Source organism: Thamnophis elegans, chromosome 7 (assembly GCF_009769535.1).
Source record: "Thamnophis elegans isolate rThaEle1 chromosome 7, rThaEle1.pri, whole genome shotgun sequence".
Classification (NCBI taxonomy): Eukaryota; Metazoa; Chordata; class Lepidosauria; order Squamata; family Colubridae; genus Thamnophis; species Thamnophis elegans.
In genome coordinates this window covers 59,018,425-59,042,314 of record NC_045547.1, presented here as the reverse complement: position 1 = coordinate 59,042,314, position 23,890 = coordinate 59,018,425, and the positions used below count along the sequence as shown (strand labels likewise).

Genomic DNA, 23,890 nt, shown 5'->3' with positions numbered 1-23,890 from the left:
TATTCATTTTATGGCCTTATTAGATAGAAGAGGTGGCTGAATTTGTTCAGTTTTGCAATACAAGCTGAGTCAAATTTGGTGAACCTTTTGGTGGGAAATTCTCAGGAAATATTAACAACAGACTAGATTAGCAAATTATAAAACATCTTTGTAGACAATAGTGGCATACATTTTTTCACATTATTAAAAAGATAATTCATAGATGACACCATGAATTTACAAGGAGTCATGTGACTCAAAGGAGTCTTTTTCTTACCTTAAGAGTTCATTTTAGTCATTTTTCAATTTAAAAAATATCCTTCTTTTGACCATAGTTGAGACAGGAATATGTATCATTAAGTGGTATGGTTGTAAATGTGACTGCTTTTTAGCAGCAGTAATCCAGCAGTCCTGTCATTAACTGAATGCTCTGTTTGTTACATGAGTCAACTGCCTGCTGACTTTCTACAATCAAGTCAGTGGGGAAGCCAGCAGAAAGTTGTAAGCCCCAGGAACTGCCAAGTGGAGGATGGAGTGAGGAAGTACATGGGAATGTTGGACCTAAGAGCCATTTGGATTTTCAGCACTGAATTGAAACCCCTTGTTCTGGAGTTTAAAATTTTCCAATGGCTGAAAATCCTGCTTCTATTGGCATGGAGGATTTTCACTTCTAAGTAGAGAGGCAAGTCTATTAGGACTGAAAATCCTTCATGGCAAAATCTAAGCAAGATTTTCAACCAGAAAGCAGGGAGATTTTAGAAGCCTTTTCGCTCAGTGGCTGAAAATCCTACTTGGATTTCAGCATGGATCTTTTTCAACCAGCCCCAAAGATTAAAAAGAGTCACCTTGGCAGGTGGTGGTAGCTTACAACTTTCCCTGCCAGCTTCCTCTGTGAACAGTTTGTCAAGTGCCCAGATTACAATCACATAGGCATTGTGATGGCCATAAATTCAGTCATGGGTTATAAGACGTTGCTTTTAGCACCAGGGTAACATCAACCCGTTGCTGAATAAGTGGTCATAAATTGTGAACTAACTATTTAAAACTTTGTGAGCATACTCTGCAAGGAACACATTTTATGTAAACATTAAAGAAAAAGGCACAGTATGGAATTTGTTTCTCTTTTTTTTTGTTAGTTCAGTTCTCTCTCAAGTTCTATAGACAGACTATGAGGTGCGTGCTTTAGAAGTGTGGTTTATAAATAAACTTAATAAATGCAATGTCTAATTAAATTTTGCTTAAGAAATTGAGAGGGTTTTTATATTGCTATAAATGATCTCCACGATAGAGTAAGCTTGATTAAAATTAAGAAAATATAGAGTATACTATTTTGAAAAGAAAATACATAGTTGTCATATTATCACACATCTGTTATGCTCTATAAGAATGAAAAATAATTGTTGTTCATACACAAACTATCCAGATACAGTATTTGTTCTCAGTGTGTTTAATGAATACTTTGAAAGCCACAATTAGGATGCATGTGTAGCAGCGTCTTTTACATAGTCTCTCTTAGAAACTCATGAGACTATGCGCGGTGATAAAATTGCGGTGCTAAAGCCGCGATGTCATCACCACGCGTCATCACCGCCGCGACAACAGCGCGGCAACAGAAGGGCGCTTTAAAACGGCACCGCAGCAGAAAGCCAACTTCAATTAAGGTAAGGGTTAGGGTTAGGGTTAGGGTTAGTTTTAGCGTTAGGTTTAGGGTTAGGGTTAGGGTTAGGTTTAGGGTACTGAGTGCTTGGGAATGCGCGGATTTGCCCTCCGCGATTATGTCATCGCGGTAGGGTCGCGTTTTTCCTTAGCGCTTAGAACGGCGCGAATTAGTCTTCGCGCTTATGTCTACGCGGATAAGGGCTTCGTGGATTTGTGGTGGAACCCATGAGACACATAATGTTTCCATTTCTTAAGTAATGTTTAGATATGTAGATGTTTAGAGTGTTACCTGTTGATTGATAACATTTATCCAACATAAATTTGTCTGATCTCTTAGAATGTAGCTTACATCTCTGGATTCTATGAATTTATTTATTTGTTAACCCTCTGCTTATTAAATATTCAGATAATTGATAATCATGACCATGAAACAGAATTATTACAGAGAAATCAAAAACTCCAAGATGAAGTTGCTCTATTAAAATTAGAACTTGAGCACATCAGGATTCAACATCAGGAGGATGAAAGCAAATATTTGGAAGAAAATGAAAGTTTGAAAGAAAAAAATGAAGAACTTAAAAAAGAACTGAAACTAAATGAAGACGCTTTGACTCAAACGGTTTTTCAATACAATGGACAAATAAATGTATCACAAACTGAGGTTGCAATGGTAGCATCCAAATTGGAACATTTCAAGGAAAATAAAGAAAGATTGGAAATAGAACTTGATTCACTACGGTCTCGTTTGAGTTCTGCTCTTCAGGAACTTGATCGTTGTCAGGTATCAAAAAGTGATCTTGAACGATTGCTTCAGCGAGAGAGGGATGAATGGCTCCGCTTAAAAGATAAATTGAACCACGATGTATGTACTGTACGAGAAATAAACAGTGGCTTGTCTCAACAGTTAGCGAAAGCTGAAAGTAAAGCTAATAGTCTAGAAAACGAGCTTCACCATGCAACTCACGGTCTCCGGGAAAAGAACTTGCTGTTAGATAGTATTCAAAGAGACCTAAACCAGTCACAGTGTCAAGTAAAAGAACTTGAAAATGCACAACAAGTCGCAAAGGATCAAATAAACAAATATGTAATAAAACAGGAATCTATGCAAGAACGTTTAGCACAAGTCCAAAGTGAAAATCTCTTACTTCGACAACAACTTGAAGATTTTCAGAACAAGGGCATTATCAAAGAAAAAGCAGTGACTGATGTTCAAGATAAATTCAGTGATATTTTTAATAAGCTCAGAGCTGATACTGAAAAGCAAGCTCAGATAATGGAAGAGAGAAATAAAGAATTAATCACAAAATGTAATAATTTAAAGGACCAAGTCATTAAATATGAATCTGACAAAATAGACAGAGAGGTAAGTATGATTTATGTTCTGTCAATTCCAGCAATGATCATTTTTCAGGATACAGAAATCTAACTAAGCTTAATTTCCCTTGTCTCCAAGGGAGATATTAATTATATATTAATTGAATATGATAATGAACTTTATAAGGAAGTGAAATACTGCCATTTTACAGCACAACTATTAGATGGTATATATAAAATTAAGCACACTTCAAAGTTACTTTAAATAATTTTTGTATTCCTTCTGCTAGTAAATTGTTCATTGCTTTGGTTGATAGCAATGTTGGTCAGGAAAGAAAACTATTTGTGTATGATATATATGAACATAGAGACATATGCATACATGCACAAACTATATGATATTTCATATAGACATGAAATATACATCATTGAACATTTTTACCTATTATAAATATTACTTGGATAAATTAAAATGCAACTATTTCAGTCTATTTTGTATGAATTATTTCATTAAAAACCTTTTAGAGTACAATAAGGCAATTGCAGCAAGAGCTTGCAGATTCCCTCAAAAAACAATCCATGACAGAAGCTTCATTGGAAGTTTCAACACGTTATCGTATTGACTTGGAGGAGGATAAACAGCAACTTCTGAAGGAAATAGAAAGGATGAAATGTAAGGTATGCTTCCAACAGTTTATTAAATGCTTTACTATGGGAGCAGAAGAGATGACATCCAACTTTCTGATGCATTCATTTTTGAAATAGTTTTGTCATGGTTCTGTTCCTACATCGAGAATACCTTCCAGAAAGTAGAATATCATTTGGCTCTCTGTCATTTTTACTGAGGGATACATAAAGGTTATGGTGTCCCCCAGGCTACTCCTGTATGTAATCAGTGCATTAATGATTATCAAAAATTACAGGTCTGGGTACCTTCTCTATACAAATAATATTGAGGTTTCTTCTTTCCATCATCAAGTATGCTGAGCTTGTTGAGTTGTTGCTTGGATTGAAGACATTCTGGTTGGAGGAAATCTCAGCAAATGGGGGAAGGGCTTTTCCTGTTTTGTTCTTCCTTCAAAGGAGCAGTTGTAAACAAAAGTGCCTATTTGCCATTTGTTCATGATGTTTCATTGTATGTGAAACAAGAGATTATCTTGCTTCTATTATCTATTCACTAGTTATTTCCCAGTAAAATTACTTCAATGTGTTCTGTATAGGGATGCCTTTGAAGGAGATTTAGAAACTACACGGGTCTAGGATGGGGTGACTAGACTGTGATAGGGTATATCATAGCAGGAGCACATTGCACCTATTTTTTGGCTAAGCCACATTGGCTCTCACATTTTACAGTTGCAAGATTCAGAAGCACAGACTATCCATTGTGAAAGATCTACTCATGAATTAAAACATGCTTTGGATATTAAGGAACTTGAAGCAAGTGCGGCATCTCAGAAACTACAGGATCTTCTGGTAGCATCATCAGAAACAAATAATACTATAAAACAATTAGAAGAGCATATACAGAGGTAAAACATGCTGAAATTTAAATGTGCTAAATTATGAGAATTGATAAAAAAATTCTTCTTCAATTTATATTTCCATATGGTATAGAATAATTGAAACACATAAAGAGGAAGAAATATAGTTGCATTGTATCCCGTTTTGAGACTATGTGTTTTCCTTTTAAGACTTGAAATAGAAAATGCCAGATATGAAGCTACAACGAACCAGCAATGTAATAGAATTGAGATACTTCAAAAAGACCTACAGGATAGTGTTTCTGTAAGTCAGCCATAACATTTTGGGGAAATAAGATTTCATGTTTAATTACTGTTTTTTATAATTTTAAAAAATGAAATATTTCAGAAGCTATTATAGCATAATTAGTTTCTTTCATTTTCAGAAGTCCTAAATAAATTTATTAAAAATTTTGAAATCATGAATGTAACAATAGTAAGGAATGTAAATAACAAAATAGATTTTTAGAGAATTTCTGGAGACTGAAGACTTTTGCAACTTGCATAAAGATTTGATTTCTTTTGTGGTGATCTAGGTTCATAATCGTCTTGAAGAATTGATAACCAGTTTACAGACAGCAAAAATCAATTTAGAGGAACAACTAAACCACCAGGTATTCTGCTTTTTTTCTTAAAAATGAAACGATCAGTAGTATTTTCGAGACAAGGATAATTCATATATAAGATAATCAACACATTTCACATAGATCATTCCCTTTTATTTCTGTTAATCTTTATATATTGCACAAGAAAAAAATAGATATCAGAGAGTTTAAGAGAACTGCACTGGCTGTGCAGTTTGGGTGTCTCATGTGGACATAAAGTATAGCCAGTTTTATTCACAAATACAGGGAATTAAAATAAATTGAAACAAGATTCTTACAGTAATAATATGTGAATTAGTGCAGGAAACAAAAGCTAGAGATTTGAACTCTTGAGAGCTTCAGTTCTCTTGCTTTTAAAAAAAAAATAGATTAACAGTATTGGAATGGGCCTTGTAGGTCACCTAGTCCAACCGCCCGCCCAAGCATCTTTGTATAAGGACATTGCAGAATAGAGGGAGAATAAGGATGTCCATATAGTTAATTATTGTCAATTATTTCTGAGAGAATGAATATGCTACTAGTGTAGCATATTCAGAACTGAATGTAATCATATAAGGAAAAAAAACAGCCAATCAGCGTTATTTTATTATTATTGTTTTAATTGTAATTATTAATTAAATATACTTCTTAGAATCACTTTACTATATGAAACTCTTAAAAATCTCTTTTAGGACTTGAGAGTTTTTAAATTACATTCTTGCAAACCTTTAAATTTCATTTTTTTTTTTTTTGAAAGCAAGTCTTAAATTGGAAAATCAGTGACATGTGAAAAACAGTTTCTTAATAGTTTTATTTTGTATCCACTAAGATTTATTTGCCTTAGAAAATTGAAATGAAAATTCTGTTTTAAATTGATACTAGCCTTGGAGATTTTATGGGTGTGTCCATATAAATTTTTGTGGCATTAAAATAGTTTTATCATTACCTTCTTTCAGCATGTTTTTCAATTTCATATTCTAGAATCTAGCCTATACAGTATAGATTGTCCTTGAATTATGATTGCAATTTAGATTGGAATTTTGGGTGTAAGTCTTAACATTTATGATTTTTTATTTTATTATATAAAATACAAAGAAGAAAAGAAAATTGGAAATTAAGGGAGGGAACGGGGAAAGGGGTATGTGAGATACAAGGGGGAAGAGAAAAAGAAAGAAAAGGGGGCATTGGCTTCCAAATCTTCCTGGCGCAGTACAAGATAAGCACATTCCAAACTCAACTTTTTGCTTTTTGCTACATTAATATATAACTAGCCATTCCTATAACACCAAATCTTTCTAATCAACAAAATCAAGGTCAAAGTTTCATTTTTTTTCTTTACAAGCACAAATTCCAGAAGTGATATCCAAATAAGAAAAAATTTCCTCTTTAAATAAAGGAGTCAATTTAACCATTTCTGCTTTATCTTCCTTGCTATGGAAATAATGTGTATTTCTATTTCCACCTAGTAATCTTTGTGAATTGTCACCATTTTCATTTATAAAATTTATTGTATTCTTTCAAATTCTTTGGCCTTACTGGAAAAAAAAGGGGGGGGGTTTCACCCATTTTTTTCAAAGCACTACACTTTTTAAAAACAAAACACTTTTAAAAATCAAAACTTTCTAATATGTCTTTTTCTTTGACTTTTTAACATACAAGTTTTGAACTTCAGTATTGCATTTAGCTCCCTTCTTTTTTCCTTTTGTAAACATCCTTTTTAACATATAGAGTTTTTCTTTAAACTGCTACATTATTTTCTTTAACTTTCTCTTAATACAGGTACTTTCAAATACATTTTCAATAAGTTTTGCCTACTGTAAGAGTTACTTAAGCATTATTTATATGTAAAAAAATACATTTTCAAATTTTGACTCAGAACTTTCTTTTAGCTGCACATATCAAGTAGAGAAAAATGCATCCTGATTTCAGTTAACTCATTAAGTTTAAGTCACTGCTTCCAGCTTATCTTCATGGAGTAAAATCTTTTTTATTCTCTGGAAGTATCAAAGACTTGTAGGCCTTTCTTTTTATCACAAGTTCCTCAACCTTATTAATGTCTTTAAAGAAAAGTTCCCAATTTCTCTTTTTTTCTCGACATTCTTCTTTCAGTTGTGTTGAGAGGTTTTACATTTGAACCATAGTAGTGAAGGTGAAAGAGAAATTTAATATCCCATTCTTCCAAATCTGCGATAAAGTCCTCTGCATTTTCAGCTACTTGTGAAATTGCATTGGCAGTTTTGTAACATTCTCCACATGTGTACATTTCAGAAGTAGTTTGAGAGGATTTTTTTGTCATCAGAGAACAACTCTTCAACAAATTGGCACATTTTATTTAGGGACCTTTCAAATATATATCTAATACTTTGCTCCACCAACTTGGCTTCCTCTTGTAGTCAATATCAGAAGATTTTAGCCACCCACAGCTAAGGAGATCAAGCTACCAGTTACTTCAATAGTAAACTAAAATCACAGCTTTCTATCTTTATCTTTCTCTAACAGCTTTTATTTTCTCAGCACACTTCCTTATTTGGCTTGCCTTAGCAGCCTTCTCCATTGTTCATTGAGACAAAAAAATTCCTCAAAAAACAGCTCTTCAAGAAATAGTAGGCCATTGCTAGAAAGAGCCTCTTTGAAGTTGGCTTAAGATAGAATAATAATCGTTGAAGGTGATTAAGAAGAGGTAGGCATAACTTACTGTCCGTTTGAAAGGTGGATTTCCAAATGACAGCTACTTCAACCTCCAAACAGATTGCAGCCTCTTCCCTCCCAGTTTTTGGCATGTAGATACCTTTGGGGTTCAACTCCAGAAACCATTTTCTGGCTTACAGCTGTATTGAAGGATTCTGAGGGGAAGTTCTTCAACACACCATGGCCAGGTGGGTCATAAAAGCTGATGGGATATCAATCCCTTCAGTTAGAAGGCAGAAGAGCAACACCCCAGGGAAAAGTCCTTTGGAGATCTCTCCCCAGGTGTGTGTTCAGTTAGCCATGTTCCCTGGAAGTGAATTTTGGGTGTAAGTCTTGATGGTCATAAGTCAAGGCACCGTGTGCCCAGACCCAATTTTACAACCATTTTTTTGGCAGCCATTAAGCAAATTATTGAGTCATTAAACAAGCCATGCAGTTGGATGTCCAAATCTATTGTACTGTACGGAAACTGGAAAAAGACATCACAAATCATTGGGCCATAAAACACCCATTTTGGATGTGAGCAGGATCTGACTGCAATACCTGTCACTCCATTGATTACCAGGGTTGATTTGGCTAATCTGTCTGGATAGTCGACAATCGTCTTCCTCCTGCATTGTTTTATGTGCATCCCTCCCGAGCTTGGTAGAAGAGGATAACCATCCCAAATAGAATAAGTATACCGATCTTGGTCAAAGGTATATGATAGCTGCACTCTCCTAGAACTTCAAGACAGGCACTCATTCTGAGACTGTCATACCTCTGAATGGTAATTAAACAACCAGTCATAAATCAAGGACTACCTGTAATTCAGGGATCTCCCATTCAACATACTAATCAGATCTGATCCTATTTAGTTGATTGTCAAACAAACAAAATATGAATTGAGACTTGGTATCATTATTGGCAATTTGCTAAAATGTATTCACTTTGAGAGCTATTGGTGTTTTGAAACTAGTTATGGCTAATATAATATTTTTCAAATTTAGAATATAATTGTTACTATTAGATATTGGAATTGGAATTAGTTTATTTGTATGCCGCCCTTCTCCCTGAGGGGACTCAGGGCGACTCACAATTCAGGGGGGAGGGGATGACAAAGAAGTGATAGACATAAGACAATACATTATTAAAAGAAGCACAACAGTCATACCATTCGGGCGGGGTTAGGGTCTTTAGCCCCAGGCCTGCTGGGACAGCCAGATTTTAAGGGCGGTACGGAAGGTCTGAAGGGTGGTGAGGGTACGAATCTCCACGGGGAGTTCATTCCAGAGGGTCGGAGCAGCCACCGAGAAGGCTCTCCTCCGGGTAGTTGCCAGCCGACATTGGCTGGCTGATGGAATTCGGAGGAGGCCTAATCTATGCGATCTTATCGGTCTAGTGGAGGTAATTGGCAGTAGGCGGTCTCCGCCTACTATATATAGTTGATATATTTCAACTATAAAAACAGTGTTAATAAAAAGATCTAAAGGGGGAGCCGTTGGAGCTGTCACCAGACTCCGACAGTGAGGGACCCTATGAGTCGGCTCTGGAGGATGTGGGGGACCCTGGACAGGGTTCCAACTCTGAGCAGGGCGTAGAGAGGCTGGTTGGTTACCAGGAGGCACCTGAACCTTGGACCAGTGGGGAGGAGACAAGGGAGAGTGATTGTGACGTCATGCATTGGAGTAGTGGAGAAGAAACAAGGGAGTTGGTCCTGGATGCCCAGCAACGGAGAGCTAATAGGCGTAAAGAACAGTTACGCAGTTACAGGAGATAATTGCACTCAATGGCTAGCTTGGCAGGCTGGATTGCTGCCAAAGTCTGGACTGTGCTGGATTGCTGCCAAGGTCCTGTCTGTGTGTTAATAAATCCTTGAAGTATCTTTGTCTCGGCGTGCTTTGGTGTAGGACGAAGGGGGTCAGAACAGGACACTATATCAAAGGAGACCATAATCTCCTCAAGAACCACATTTAAGGCTTGTAGTTTTGTCAAAAAGTGTAAATTGACCAGACTCCTTATTGTGCTCAAACACAGCCTTATGCAGTGCTGTGGACACATTTTATAAAATCATATATAACCTTTATGATTATTTATATTTAAAGAAATATAACAGTAATGTATGTGGGGATTCAAAAGAAGCAGACTTTATGATACTTCTTTTATTATTTTAATGAAAGTATTTGATCCTGTGTATGTCTGAATAGGCATGCATGCTTAAAGTGTCAGGTTTCGAAGGGATAATGAAACCAGCCAAACACAGAAACGGTTTGAAATGCAGTTTGTATTCTTCCTTTAACACGAACTGACCAACCAAGCATAAGGCAATGAATAAATTGTCAGAGCTGCCACCCTGTGCTTCCCATCACCTTTTATAGCTACCTTGGTAATTAAGGTAAGCTGCACTCCACGCATGCGCACACCATCACCTTGTGACCCAGAGCGGAACCACCTGGCAATTAATCATGGATTGTTAGCATGAATTTCTTCAGTTTGTGTAGGTGGGATGGTGAGTCTTGGCAGCTGGCCCAGTCTTCTCCCCTGAATGGCAGCTTCAGGCCTCGGAGTTGACATAAAGTGTGAATTTTCTTAAGAGACTATTGTATCTTTGCTTAATATTATTCTCTCCCGAGAAATAAATATTTTATTTTATTCTCAAATAAAAGCACACAATCATTTATGTAGCCATTGATTGTCAAATTAGCAATAAAGATGTAAAGGAAATATGAATAATAGCATTTGAAATGGATTTCAAATGGACTAAACATGAGTGTGAATCCTGCTCTTGTATTAAAAATATAACAAACTTTAGGAAAGAAGGTATACCAACCCAGAGTCTGGGTATTTTGAGCAAGATGGCTATAACCTTGTCTCCCAGAACTGTAAATCCAACTGTCTGGAACATTTGTGGATAAGTCGTCTGCTTGCCTGGAGAAAGATTACAGAGCCCATTTACTTGTTGACTCTTCATTTACCATGGCCATTGGCACTGTCTTCAATCTACCATTTCCACACAGAAATCTGATCTTTGTTATCTGAATTAAATTCTGTACCTACATAAAGGTGCCTTGGCTATTTCAAGGGCTTCTTTGTAATGCTTTTCATTCAAAAGTAATTCAATTTCTCCTCAGGCCCAGAAGGAAAATATGCTTTCAGTAACGGCACATGATGCTCATCAGAATTTGTGGGAAAAAGAACTGAAATTGAAATCAAAACTTGAGATTCGCCTTTCTGAGCTTGATAAGGAAAAGACAGAACTAATATCTCAGGTAGGTTCAGTATCAACAATTCACTGTGTTGGAAATGATGAAGAAAAAATGGTATTACGGTTGAGGTATCAGACTCAGACTAGGGAGAGCAAGTTTAAGTCCACGTTCAGCCATAGGAAACTCACCGAGTCTTGGTGCTTTAGACCAGTCACTAAGTCACTCAGTTCAAACTACCTCACAGGATCATGGAAAATTGAAGAAATAAAGGAAAATTGAAGAAATAAAGCATCCATATGAGCTGATTCATATGAACAATAAATAAGCCTTAAACATCTTGGATTCAAAATTCATTAAGGATTTCATTATGTATGTGATCAGAATCAAAAGTTATCTGGATGAGAGAAGCAGTCATAACTGATTCAGATGTGAACATCATGCTGTAAAAGTGTGACTTGTCTTTTCTCTCACAGATTTTTTAGTGGGCATGGATTTTAATGGTGCAGATGAGGGTTCTTTATGTTTTTATATTATCTGCTTATGTATGTAACTGATAGATTCACAATGCTTTTAGGAAGCAGTATTTTTAAATCCTTCTAGCTGTTTAAATAATACATTTGCATTGAGAATTTTGAAAGATCATAAATAAAACAATATTTCCTAAGGTTCAAATAACAGTAGAAAAACAATGTTTACTTCTGTACAAACTGAAAAAAGTTGAGTAAACGTTATTTTTACTCTCTATCCTTTGTGAGTTCTGAAAATGAAAAGGATTTAAATCCTTTTTGACATGGTTTGGCATGCTGTTAGCCTTCACAGATGGGTGCGGTTCAAAAATTTAATTGCAAAAGCTCATGAAAACCCAAAACTTAGTTCCAAATTACCTTATTTGTTTCATAGTACACGCTTCAGCTTCTTAGCAGAAAGTTTTACCACCACTGGAACTTTCTGATAGATTGCTCCTACACTATAGCATCAGGATGCTCATTTAAAATCTGGGCAGAGTATCAGTGTCTTAATAAAACTGTCATTTTGAAAATTACAAAATTTGGAAATAAATATATATGTCAAGAAATGAAATATATTTCAATATAGTCATTTTATTTCACAAAGATCAAAATGAAGGTGGAATACCATCACAGATTTATCTGTGCGTTAAAACGTATGCTATTTAAAATGTTGTCAAGTCTGGAAATTATGTTCTTATTCTTTTACAGTTTGAGAATGAAAAGAAAAAAATAAAGAAGGTACTAGAATTAAAGCGATCAGTGGAAACGCGACTAGATCAAGAAATGAAAAGGAACAATGAATTACAAAAAGAATATAATGGGTAACTTTATTGTGCAGATGCTTTCTGTATATAGAATTTTTATTTTAAATATATTTAACATTGCTATAATGAAATAATCGTACATATAAAAGCTAATATCCCTGTTTCTGTGACCTGTGTTTTCTACATTTTATGCACTACCTCTTGATTTATAATATAGATACAGGTAGTCTTTATACTATAACCATTTATTTAACAACTGTTTAAAGTTACGAGGGACCTGAAAGCAGTGACTAACTACCAGTTATTGCATTTTCAGCTTTGGCAATGTTCCTGGGCTTATGATAAACGTGGGTGCTTGGCAATCAGCATGTTTTTGCAGTACTTGCAGTGTCTGTGGATCATGTGACCATAATTTATGACCTTCCCAGGGGACTTCTGAAAAGCAAATTAAATGGGTGAATTTGCTTAAAGACCATAACAAAATAGTTATAAAACTGGACACAATTCACTGAAAGTCTGCATCACTTAGTTACGGTTCTGGTCCCAATTGTGGTCATAAGTCAAGAACTACTTATTGTCCTCACTTAACAGCCACAATTGAGCCCAGTCATTAAGAGGTGCAATACATGACCTGACTTGATTTTACAATCCTTTTTAAAATGGTCATAAATTGAGTCACTGTGTTAGATAAACTAATCGTGATTGTTAAGCAAATCCATTCTCCCCCCCCCCAAATTTTTTTTTGGGGGGGGGGTTGCTGGAAAGCAGCAAAAAGCCTTGCTAATAATTGTTGCATGATCATGGTATGCTACAACTGGTCGTTAAGTGTGAGTAGGCAGTGAAATATCCAAAATGTGATCATGTGACTGCAATGGGGTGTGCCAATCATAACTTTGAGGAGGAGTCATAAGTAACTTTTGGAGAGTTTTTGAAACTTCGACTGGTTGTTAAGCACGGAGCAAGAAATGCATGGTGTTAACAAAGAAATGAAGACATTGAATAGTACATTAATAGAATTATAACCTCCAAAGGAATTAACTACAGTGGCAATGAAAGCAGTTTTACTGCAAAATAGATGAAAGAATATTATAGTGAAGAGAACATTGTATACTTTAGCAGTGCAAACTTTTATGTGAATTACTAATTAATTTGTGCATCTACAGTATCAGAAAAACAATGTTAAATTGGAATTTTGGTCATTTTAAAATGGCTATTTGTAGAGTAATGAACAATGTCTAAAAATAGCAAATCATTATTTTTCACATTCTTTCCACTCATTCAGCCTTGGTAGAATTGTGCAGCAAAAGTAGCATCTATAGTATACTTTAAACAATTGCAGTAAAATTTATTTTTCTTTGCAGTATAAAAAAAGTTCTAAAAATAACCAAAAAGAAATTAAAAGGTTATGAGAGTGGAGAAAGTTCATCTCAAGTCAGCTTACATGGAGAAATAAAGAATAAATATTCAGAAATCGACAATGAAGTTGGAAAACTTAGAAAAAGGGTATGTGACAGCTATTACTTTAATTTATTTAAATTTCACTCTTACATGATTGCACTTACATAGTCCTTGTACTAGTGAACAATAAGCTCCAACCTCAATTCAGAGTACTAGTCATTATCTATAAATAAAACAGTACAGTGGGAAACTGGATTAGTTAACTTTCTTCTTTAAATTGCTTCTTCTGTGGGATGGTGCTTAGGTTTGGACTTGGGGGCAGTTTCTTTCCACGGAAGTCTCAAGGCTTTTGAGTAACTGGTTCTCTTTCTTGTTGGCCTTCTATAATGAAACAAATCTTTCATTTAAGTGGGTAGTGGTGAAAGTCCTTTTCTGGACTTTCGTTTGGTGCACAATTGGCTGCTTTATATAAAGCTTTATATAAAGTTTAAAATTATAAAAACTATAAAACTACCCAGAAACCTGAGATAGAGGTATTTATTTATATGTTTATTTTGTGTCTTTGAATCAGTGTTGACCCCTGTTTGTAAAAATCTTTGCACTTATATACCGGTATTAGTATTTGGTTTCCCATTTGGAATTTTTTTCATTGTTTTAATCATTTGAACATAGAATATATTAACTAAAACTTAATATAAAATGTATTAAATTTATATGCTGCTTGAGTCACCTTATTGGTGAGGGGAGGAAGCATATGAATTTAATAAATAAATATTAGTTAAAATGCTTTTGGTCCACTTAGCTGTTACCTCTCTATATCTGCCATCAAATATGATAGGATTCTTTGTATCCCTGAGCAAATACATTAAATTATTACTTGGCTTTACAGAAAATCCTCGAGGTACGAACCTCATGGAGCCTGCCCATTAGGTTCGTAAGTCAAAAAATTAATCAAATGAATCTGACCATTTTTAAAATTAAATCCATTAAATTAATCAAATGGGTCATTAAATAAATGAAGATCTATCTTCATTTATCATTCATCTATCTTCCAGCCCACAACCAATCAGCTGTTTCTGTCTCCACTGATCAGCTATTTCCGGTACAGCTGAATGAGAAACTAAATTGCTTCCAAGCAGCTCCATTTAAAGTTTACCAAAAAAAACCCATTTGCTGAAATATCTTCAGACAGCTGCCTAGAGTTGGGGTGGGACAGTAATTTACAGAACTCTCCATTGCAGTTGCTTTAAAAAAAAAAAACACCTTCCACTTAGCTTACAGTCTCTAGCCAACCAGCGAGAGATGGGGGAGGGGTTTTACAGAACTCTTGGCTTGCAATAGTAACAGAGATGAGGTCATCTAGTCCAACCCACTGCTCTCACAAGAGTACTTCTGATAAATGCCTTATCCAGTCACTTCTTAAAAGTCTCCAATGATGAGGCACCAACGACTTCTGGAGGCAATTTAGATTTAAAACCTCTTAAAAAAAAATACTGTCGTAATCAGCACAAACCTCTTCACGCAAAATCCAAAAACCCATATACTGTACATTCGTTCTGATGAAAATTCGCTGAAGGAACCTCGTATCTGGGGGTTTACCTGTATTTTGAAAAGATGGTAGTCTTTTTCTTTTAAGTGTTTTTTGCTTGTTCAGGTTGATGAACTTTCTCGCCATTTGGAGGTTATGTCAACAAGAAGTACCCAGTTGGAATCTACCAATTGTGAACTGCGTGAACAATTAGCATCTATGAAGATATTCCATAAGAATCATGAAAAATTAGAAAAAAGCAAATTGCAATTAGAAGAAGAGGTAGCTAAGCTCAAACGCCAAGTACAGAGTAACTTAATAGATCTCAGCCAAGTGGAACAATACAAGAGAGAGATCGAAGAACGAGCTAAACAAGAGATAAGACAAAAACTGGAAGAAGTCAATTTCTTTTTGCAGGTAACTTACTTATTTCCTATTTTTATTATTTTTATCACTAACTCAAGAAAGAGAACATATATGCTATTCCTTCTTCCTCCTATTTTTCCCACAATCACAAATCTGTGAGTTGGTTGGGCTGAGAGAGAATCGCTGGCCCAAAATCACCCAGCTGGTTTTTACATATCCAAGACAGAACTATAATGCACAGTCCCCTGGTTAAGTTGGTGCCTTAGTCATTAGACCAAACTAGCTCTTTTAAATAATTGTCAAATGTTAATTGTAAGTTATTTCATTGACAAAATTGCTTAACATTTTGATTTAATCAACTTGCTACACTCAGACAGTATATTCTCAGGTAATTGTTTAATTAAGATTTGGATGTACAGCAAGGACTTTTCTTCTAAATTAATATATTTTATGAATTAGACACAGGCTGCTTCTCAAGAAACTTTGGAACAGATAAGAGCTAATAGTAATGCTTCTTTGAGAAATCAATTGGAGAACAAAATTAAAGAATTAGAATCAGAGTTGACCAAATTTAAAAACAGCCATCAAGATAGCATATTACAAAAAGAATCTACACATACAGAATTGGAAAAATATAAAGGATTGTATTCAGAAGAAATAAAAATACGGAAATCTTTGGGGAGCAAATTGGATAGGTAAGTAAAAAATGTTTCAATTCTTGAAAATGTATTTCTTCATATTTATTTCAGATTGGGTAATGTCAATATGAAAAGAAAAAAATTAGTATTGTAATATCACTATGATAGTGATACCTGGTTAATGCAAAGCTTTCTGTTGAATGGTTTCAAAGATACCATATGGTAACAGCAACATTTAAGTATTCATGTATTCATGTAGTAAATCTGTATGCCTGCCCATCTTACTACCAAGGAATTCTAGGTGGCTTACAATACCACAAATAACAGAATAAAACAACTATATCATTGGACATTAAAATAAAATATTAAAACTAATATTAACATAGAATATCTAATATTAAATATAATATTAAAATTTATATTTAATAACATTTTCTAATAAATATAGTAGTAAAGCAGAAAATATTTCTTCAGATTAGTGTTTACCAACACTAATCTGGTTCGCCTGGTACGTCAGTTGTGCCCCTTCCTGGATCGTGATGCTCTGTGCAAGATCACTCATGCCCTCGTCCTTTCTCGCCTGGACTACTGTAATGCTTTCTACATGGAGCTGCCCTTGAAGAGCACTCGGAGGCTTCAACTGGTCCAGAATGCGGCTGCGCGGGTTATCATGGGGGCACCTAGGGAGCACATGCTACACTCCTTTTAGGCGGCCTGCACTGGTTGCCGGTTGTCTTCCATGTGCGATTCAAGGTACTAATTATGACCTTTAAAGCGCTTCATGGCTTAGGCCCAGGGTACTTGCGAGACCACCTACTGCCACTGGTAGCCTCTGTGCGATCCCACAGAGTTGGCCTCTTCAGGGTGCTGTCGGCCAGACAGTGTCGGCTAGCGACCCCCAGGGGGAGAGCCTTCTCTGTGGGAGCGTCTTCCCTCTGGAATAAGCTGCCCCTGGAGCTTTGTATAATCCCCGACCTCCGGTCCTTCTGATGTGCCCTAAAAAGTTGGTTTTTCCAGCAAGCCAGCCTGGCCTGAACAAAACAAAATAAATTATTGATCATTGTTAATTTTAATTCAAATTTTTTTTTAAAAAAATGTTATTGTCAATTCTAATAGGGTTTGTTTGTGATATTCTATTTAATTTTTTTTAACTTTTGCATTATGTATTTCTTTTAATGTTGTACACCGCCCTGAGTCCTTGGGAGAAGGGCGGCATATAAATCTAATAAACCAAACCAAACCAAACCAATAAATTAGGAAAATAACCTTTCTCTTTATACGTCTGTTTGTAATCTGAGAATATATGATATTTTTCACACCATAAGACGCACCAGACCATAAGGCGCACATTAGCTTTAGTGAAGGAAAACAAAAAGAAAAAATCTGCCTGTGCCTCCCAGCATCCATCTGGTATTCATCTGGCTAGCATCCTTGCAGCAAACAGCAGGGTCAGCTTCAGCACGTTTTTGCAGCCCCAGCACATGGCTTGTCAGGGCTCCACTCCGTTGCGCCCACCACTGGTCAACTGAGTTGAGCCTCTGCCGGGGAAGACTGGAGCCTTTGCTGCTGAGCAGCTGATTAGTGATTGGATAGGCCTCCTGGAATACTACCAATCAGCTGTTCTAGGCACCACTGATCACCGCAGCCACCATTTGGTGATTTCCACCATCTAGAACAGCTAATCAGAAGTATTCCAGGAGGCCGATCCAACCACCAATCAGGTACTCGGCAGAGAAGGCTCCAGCGTTCCATGGCAGTGGCGTGCAAATGTCCCAATCCCCTCTCCACCACCGCAATATTCGCTCTATAAGATGCATAGACATTTCCACCCACTTTTTTTTGGGGGGGGGGTGTGTGCATCTTATAGTGCAAAAAAATACGGTAGTTCTGCAAATATAGTTCTTTTTGACATATATGATGAAGACTTAAATATTCAGGGGTTTAACTTGTAGAAATATAAAAGAAATGGAAATGGGATATTAGCTAAATAAGTCCCTAATATTTTATCATTGTTCAGATAGGTTTTACCCTCATTCTTGATTAGGCCTGGGGATGCACTTTGTCAGATGTAGTGTTTTCTCCAAAACAAAGGTGATTCTTTTAGACTCCTATCAGCTTTGGGAACGAAGAGGTTGATAGAATTGGAGAGAAGGTATTTTATCTAATCCTAATTAATGTATGAAATGAACAGAATCTTTCTGCTTTCTTGCTGTGAATGAAAGAAAGGTAAATAGATTTCATCTATCTTATAAAGTGATGGTTAGATTTGATTTAGTATAAATTATATCACCCCACCCTCCCAAGCTGAGCAATCTTCTGCTAACTTTATTTCCCTTTCCACTTGAAAGGTGTAAATGTATAATTTCTAATGCAAAACTTGGAAATCTACCTTGTCAGGAAAACATCCATATGATTTTTGTACTATTTTGTACTATTACATAAAGTATTGATTATTGCATACCATATTTTTCAGAGTATAAGACACTCCTTTTTTCCTCAAAAAAGAGGCTGAAAATCTGGGTGTGTCTTATACATCAAATATAGCAATTTTTTTGCCTCCCGAAGCCCCTTCGCAAAAATGGCCGTGCATGGAGGCTTTCGAAGAGCTCTTGGAGAGGTCAGAAATGAGAAAAAAATGGGCCGTTTTTTGCCCCCATCCCTCAGCAGCACTCTATAAAGCCTCCATAAGGGTATTGCATGCAATTTTTTTGACAAAAAATGGGCCTGTTTTTCACAAAAATGGGCCATTTTTGCTTGTTTTTGGACCCTCCACCCCCCCCCCGAGGAGCACTCTGCAAGCCCCCCCCCCCCCCAAGGCTATTCATGCCTTTTATTTGAAAAAAACAGGCCCGTTTTCACGAAAAACAGGCCGTTTTGGGGAGGTTTGCAGAATGCAAAAACTTTTTTTTCTTTTCGGAAAGCTCTTTAGTTAGAATGATTGATGAGAATTAGATTGAACACGTGCTCTGCCAGCAGAAACAAGTCTTAGGTGCTGCAGGTTGTCAGCGATTTTCTTCTCCAGCACATGGATAAATACACCTGGAAACATCTACCTACCTACTCTCTCTCTCCCTACCTACCTATTGTATTTTTTTCTCTCTCCTCTATCCCTCTATCTACCTACCTACCTACCCTCTCTCTCTCTCTCCTACCTACCTACTGTATTTCTCTCTCTCTATCCCTCTACCTACCTTCTTACCTAACTACTCTCTCTCCTTACCTACCTACAGTATTTCTTGCTGTTTCTCTCCCACTCTATCCCTCTATCTACCTACTTTTTTTTAAAAAAATTGCTTTTTCAAACCTTGGTGCGTCTTATACTCCGAAAAAATATGGTACTTAATTTTGCACAGTTATGCGAACGGTCGTTTTTTCAAATTAAATATAACATTGACATCGAACATTAATTGAAAAAGAAAAGAAATAGAAAGAAAAACAATTACTATGTTAAGGATTCCCCGTAGGTATTGACTAATATTTTATGCAGGAGATACATTCCATTATGAATAAATGTCTTCCCTTGTGTTTTATTGATATATGTTTTAGATATGTATCCTGTCTTTTCTCATTTATACTGAGGTTTCAAATCAAAGAAAAGAAAGATTTCATATTCTGCTTTGTGCCTGGACATACAGCTTACTTTAGCACAGGAGGAGAGAGAAAATTGTTAGGGACAATAGAGAAAAAAACAAGTGTTGATTTTTAATGACCGTTCCAGAACTTGGAACACATAATGAGCTTCTATTTAGACTGGTTAAGGTACATACACTCTGGATAGATACATTTTTGGAACAGGTTAGAGATACATTACAATTGCCTGGAGTTCTGATTTTTATGCAATTAAGTGCATCGTTATTCTAAGATTATATCTTGCTTAACTGTTGATTTGTTCCAAATCTTTTGCAGAGCTAATGCGAAATTAGCAGAAGCCAACACTCAACTCTATTATGAGCGTCACAAAAACAAGTCTTTACTTGCCAACAGCTTTATAAGTGGAAACCTCTCTTCAAGTCCTATCCTGGAAACAGTTCAGATGGGAAATCTTGGCAACAATTTAGCATTAAATAAATCTCTTAACCTTGGAGGAGGATTCCTGAACACAAATGGAACTGCATTAGCCTCAAAAAAACAGAATGGAAGCTTACTTAGCAAAGGTTAGTAATTGTGAATGTCATTCTAAGCTGTAATTTCTGTTCTAACTTAGTTATATGTAAAATAATGATTGAAATTTTGAACATTATTTAAAAGTCAAATTTGATTGTTTGTGGTTTACCAGTTAAATGTGTAGCAAATTTTAGAAACATGATACTCATCCCATCTTTAGAGACTCTTACGCAGAATTTACAAATAGCAGGAATAGCTGCAAGAAAATAAGATTTGCAACTTAATAGACCAGACTGATATGTAAAGTCCATCAAGGAAGGCACAAAATGCCTGCCTCATTTTAAAAGAATGCAGTTTTTGTTGGCATATATAATAGCACTTTTGATAGAAATAAAGACTCCAACTTTGATACAAACATTTCTGTGAAGATCATTGTTACTGCTGTTCATTTCTGTAAATACTACATGCTGACTTTTTGTAAGCTATATTGGTTTTCAGTTTCTTTGTTTGTTTAAAACATTTGTATAGCCTCCCATCATATATCAATTGTGGGAGGCTTACAACCAGTAGAACAATACAAAAAAGCAAAAAAAAAAAAAAAAGCTGACACCATAGCCCCACTTATCTGTAGCCCATATTCTCATCCCAGCTTCATCTTGTCCTATTCCAATATTTGGGAGAAGAGCCAGGTTTTAAGAGTTTCCTGAAAGACAAAGACATGGGACCTGTCGGTTCTCAGAGGAAAAGGCATACCTTAGGCAGGAGGTTTCAGCACAAAAGATAATACTTCAAAGACTCCAAGATGGCAATGCTTAAGAACCAGGACCTGGAATGTGCTGCCCTATTCCTTCTGTTGGGATGGGCAGATAGAAACGGCGTTTCACAGTTGTACAATTGTTCTTGGAGGAGGAGGAGGAGGATAGCATCAAACAATGCTTTATTTCTCCTCCATTAGTTTGCCATCACTATAAACTGGTAATAAGGGTACTGCAATTTAACACTTCATTTAACAACAGAAAGGAATAATGAAACAAAACAGTGAAGTGTATAATAAATTGCTAGCGTATAATGAATTAAAGAATGAACAGAACAATGTGAGTTTGAAACTCCCTACAAGTTCAGTAGTGAACAAATTAGTCCAAAAATGAAAGGGGAAGAAAAGGAAATTGAGCTAATAAGTCTATTAAGGGATCTGAAAGTAAAATTAATGGGAGTTCAAGAAAAGAAGGAAAGATAGCATAAAAAGAACTGGGAAGCTGAATAAGGAGTGGTTTAAAAGGTAAGGGAATTGTATGCAAATCACAGCTTTTTCATTCCCATGGTGTTTTTTTAGATATTACTTTTTGGTTAAAATAGAATTAATAACAGAAAACAAAACAAAGCATTTTATAAAGCCCAACATTTTCTCCAAAAGCATTCTAATCAGGGACCCCCTAAGTAAAGTACTGGTTTTTCTACCATGATACTTTAAAATTTAATAATAATAATATAATAATAATAATGGCTTTTGTGAGTTGTTTTCTGTAGTCTACTCAAGTATTCAGTTTCTCACGTACTTCATGTAAGTCTGAATTCAATTCTAGTTTATGTCTTATGAACTCACAAAATCTCTCCAAAGCACATATAGCTTAATGTGTTAATGTGACTACTGAATTAATTACCCTTCTCTGCTCTACCTCTCCCCAGAATGGGGACCCTCTGGTTCCCACCCTTGGCTGCACTCGTTCACCTCCAGTCTCCCGCCTCAGCCATTACAGCCTGCTTTCTCCTCTGCTGCCCTTCCCTGGCCATTTATCCTGCCTCTGGCCCTCCACCCTCACGCCATTGCCCTGGCCCATGCACCAATACAGTGTTTGTCTTTGTCTTGCCTTTGGCAGAATGGGACAATTAGCCACCACCAATTGGGTGGCAGGCAGAAGCCATGATGCATGCAATAGGGATTTCCAGGGGCTGTGGGGCTATGAGGGAGGTACGCAGCTGAAATGACGGTGGTGCACAGCTGCAGGCACAGGGGAAAGCAACTCTGGCATGGAGCAGAAAGCCAACTGCATGTTCAGTGTCAGGCAAGCAGGATCGGGGGGTGGGGGGGAAGAGCGGAGTCCATATGACCAGAAGCAACGTAAGGGAAGGCGTTTTGTTTTTACTGCGTCAGCAACTATAAGCAGAGCAGAAACAGGCAGGAAGTGGTGGGTGTCTTCCCGCCATGGCTTCAAGCATGGGGGAAAGCAGCTTCTGGCATGGAGTGGGAGGTCAACTGCCCATTTGGTGTCAGGCAGGCAGGATCAGGTATAGGGTGGCATGAGGCTGACAGCTCCATCAGCAGGGAGGTCAGAGAGGAGGAGGGGGGAAAAAGAAGGCGCTGCTCTGCAGCTTATGTTTTTTAAGCTGTCAGTGGCTCCAGGCAGACTGGACAACAGGCAGACAGCGGTGGGCTTCCCATTTTTACCCCTCAAGGGAAGGAGGAAGAGATGGAAAGGAAGGAAGGATAGAAGGATAGATAGCTGAGGGCCTGGGTATGGTGTCTGGTGGCAGGGATCTCTGGGGTACTGGATAGGACCTTGGCAGCTGCGGATCTTGACATGTAGGGTTTTATTTCAAAAGAAAATAGACTGAAAAAAAGAAAAATTAATCACCACAGAAGGCTGCAAGGGGGCGGTGAGGGGGAAGATATAGAGGGCAGGCTTGTGACATTGGGGAAGAAAAGGAATGAGAGAGATGACAGAAGCTGAGATGGGAACTTCTTGCAGCCTTCCACAGGGCAGGGGATAGAATTGGGCGGCGGGCAGGGCACAATGCGATCTCCCTCCTCCCCTTCCTTCCTTCCTTTCCACTTTCCTTCCCTCCATTTATATATCATAAAAGAAAGGTACTCAAAAGGAGTCAAACACTAATGAATATACATAAGGAGAAAAGTGAAAAACAGTAAGTAATGGCAAAAGTAGTAGATGATGGAAAGAATACTTGCTATTAGGATAGACAAAATAGATAAGCTTCTTACTTTGTTTAAAGAAACCTGTAAAGAGAGACAGAGAAGGTAAAGGAAAAACTAGACATGAGTGAGGAAGAAACTGGAAGTGGAAGGAGACAGAATGAGAATAAGGCATGTAAGAGAAAGACAAAAAGCAAGTAGGTTAGTATTTTTTAAAAAAAATTTAGTCATTATATCGATCTATCGATAGATTTAAAAGGGGGGTTAAATCATGTTTGCTGAATTCACCTTATTATCAAATTAAATTCAGCTGAAAAAAAATGTAAAGTACAATGATAGTTTAATGTAAAAATCCCAAATTTCTGCCATTAAAGTACCTTGAAAAATTCAGTCGTGGCATTGAGGCATATCTATAAAAGAGCATAGCAATTCTGAAAAACTGGTCTATTAGATTGTGTTCAGTAACTGAAATCAATTGTTTCCCTGTAAATACCAAGTGTATTCACCTAACCAAGTTATGTGAACTTTTCTCATATACATATGCAATATTCTTTCTTCTTTAGGTTAGGAAATATTAGATCAAAACATCTATAGCCATAGTTTTCTGTTTCCTCCAATCTAGAATGTCAAACTAATAGGTAACCATGATTTTTATGTGAAAGAAAATAGGAAAAATGCACTTTTATTTTTGTAAATTGCATATGTGTTTCATTTGATAGAATACA

The 23,890-nt window shown here is 36.5% G+C and overlaps 1 protein-coding gene across 1 annotated transcript in view; it reads left to right on the top strand.

Moving 5' to 3' along the window:
* LOC116511063 (ankyrin repeat domain-containing protein 26-like) overlaps window positions 1–23,890 on the top strand; it is a 94,864-nt gene that overhangs the window by 55,015 nt on the left and 15,959 nt on the right. Inside the window, 12 exon segments of the mRNA XM_032220836.1 lie at window positions 2,045–3,001; window positions 3,478–3,630; window positions 4,306–4,481; window positions 4,644–4,737; window positions 5,009–5,086; window positions 10,855–10,992; window positions 12,147–12,259; window positions 13,564–13,705; window positions 15,255–15,545; window positions 15,954–16,189; window positions 20,039–20,255; window positions 20,257–20,286. Of these exon segments, the coding sequence (XP_032076727.1) occupies window positions 2,045–3,001; window positions 3,478–3,630; window positions 4,306–4,481; window positions 4,644–4,737; window positions 5,009–5,086; window positions 10,855–10,992; window positions 12,147–12,259; window positions 13,564–13,705; window positions 15,255–15,545; window positions 15,954–16,189; window positions 20,039–20,255; window positions 20,257–20,286 (2,625 nt within the window).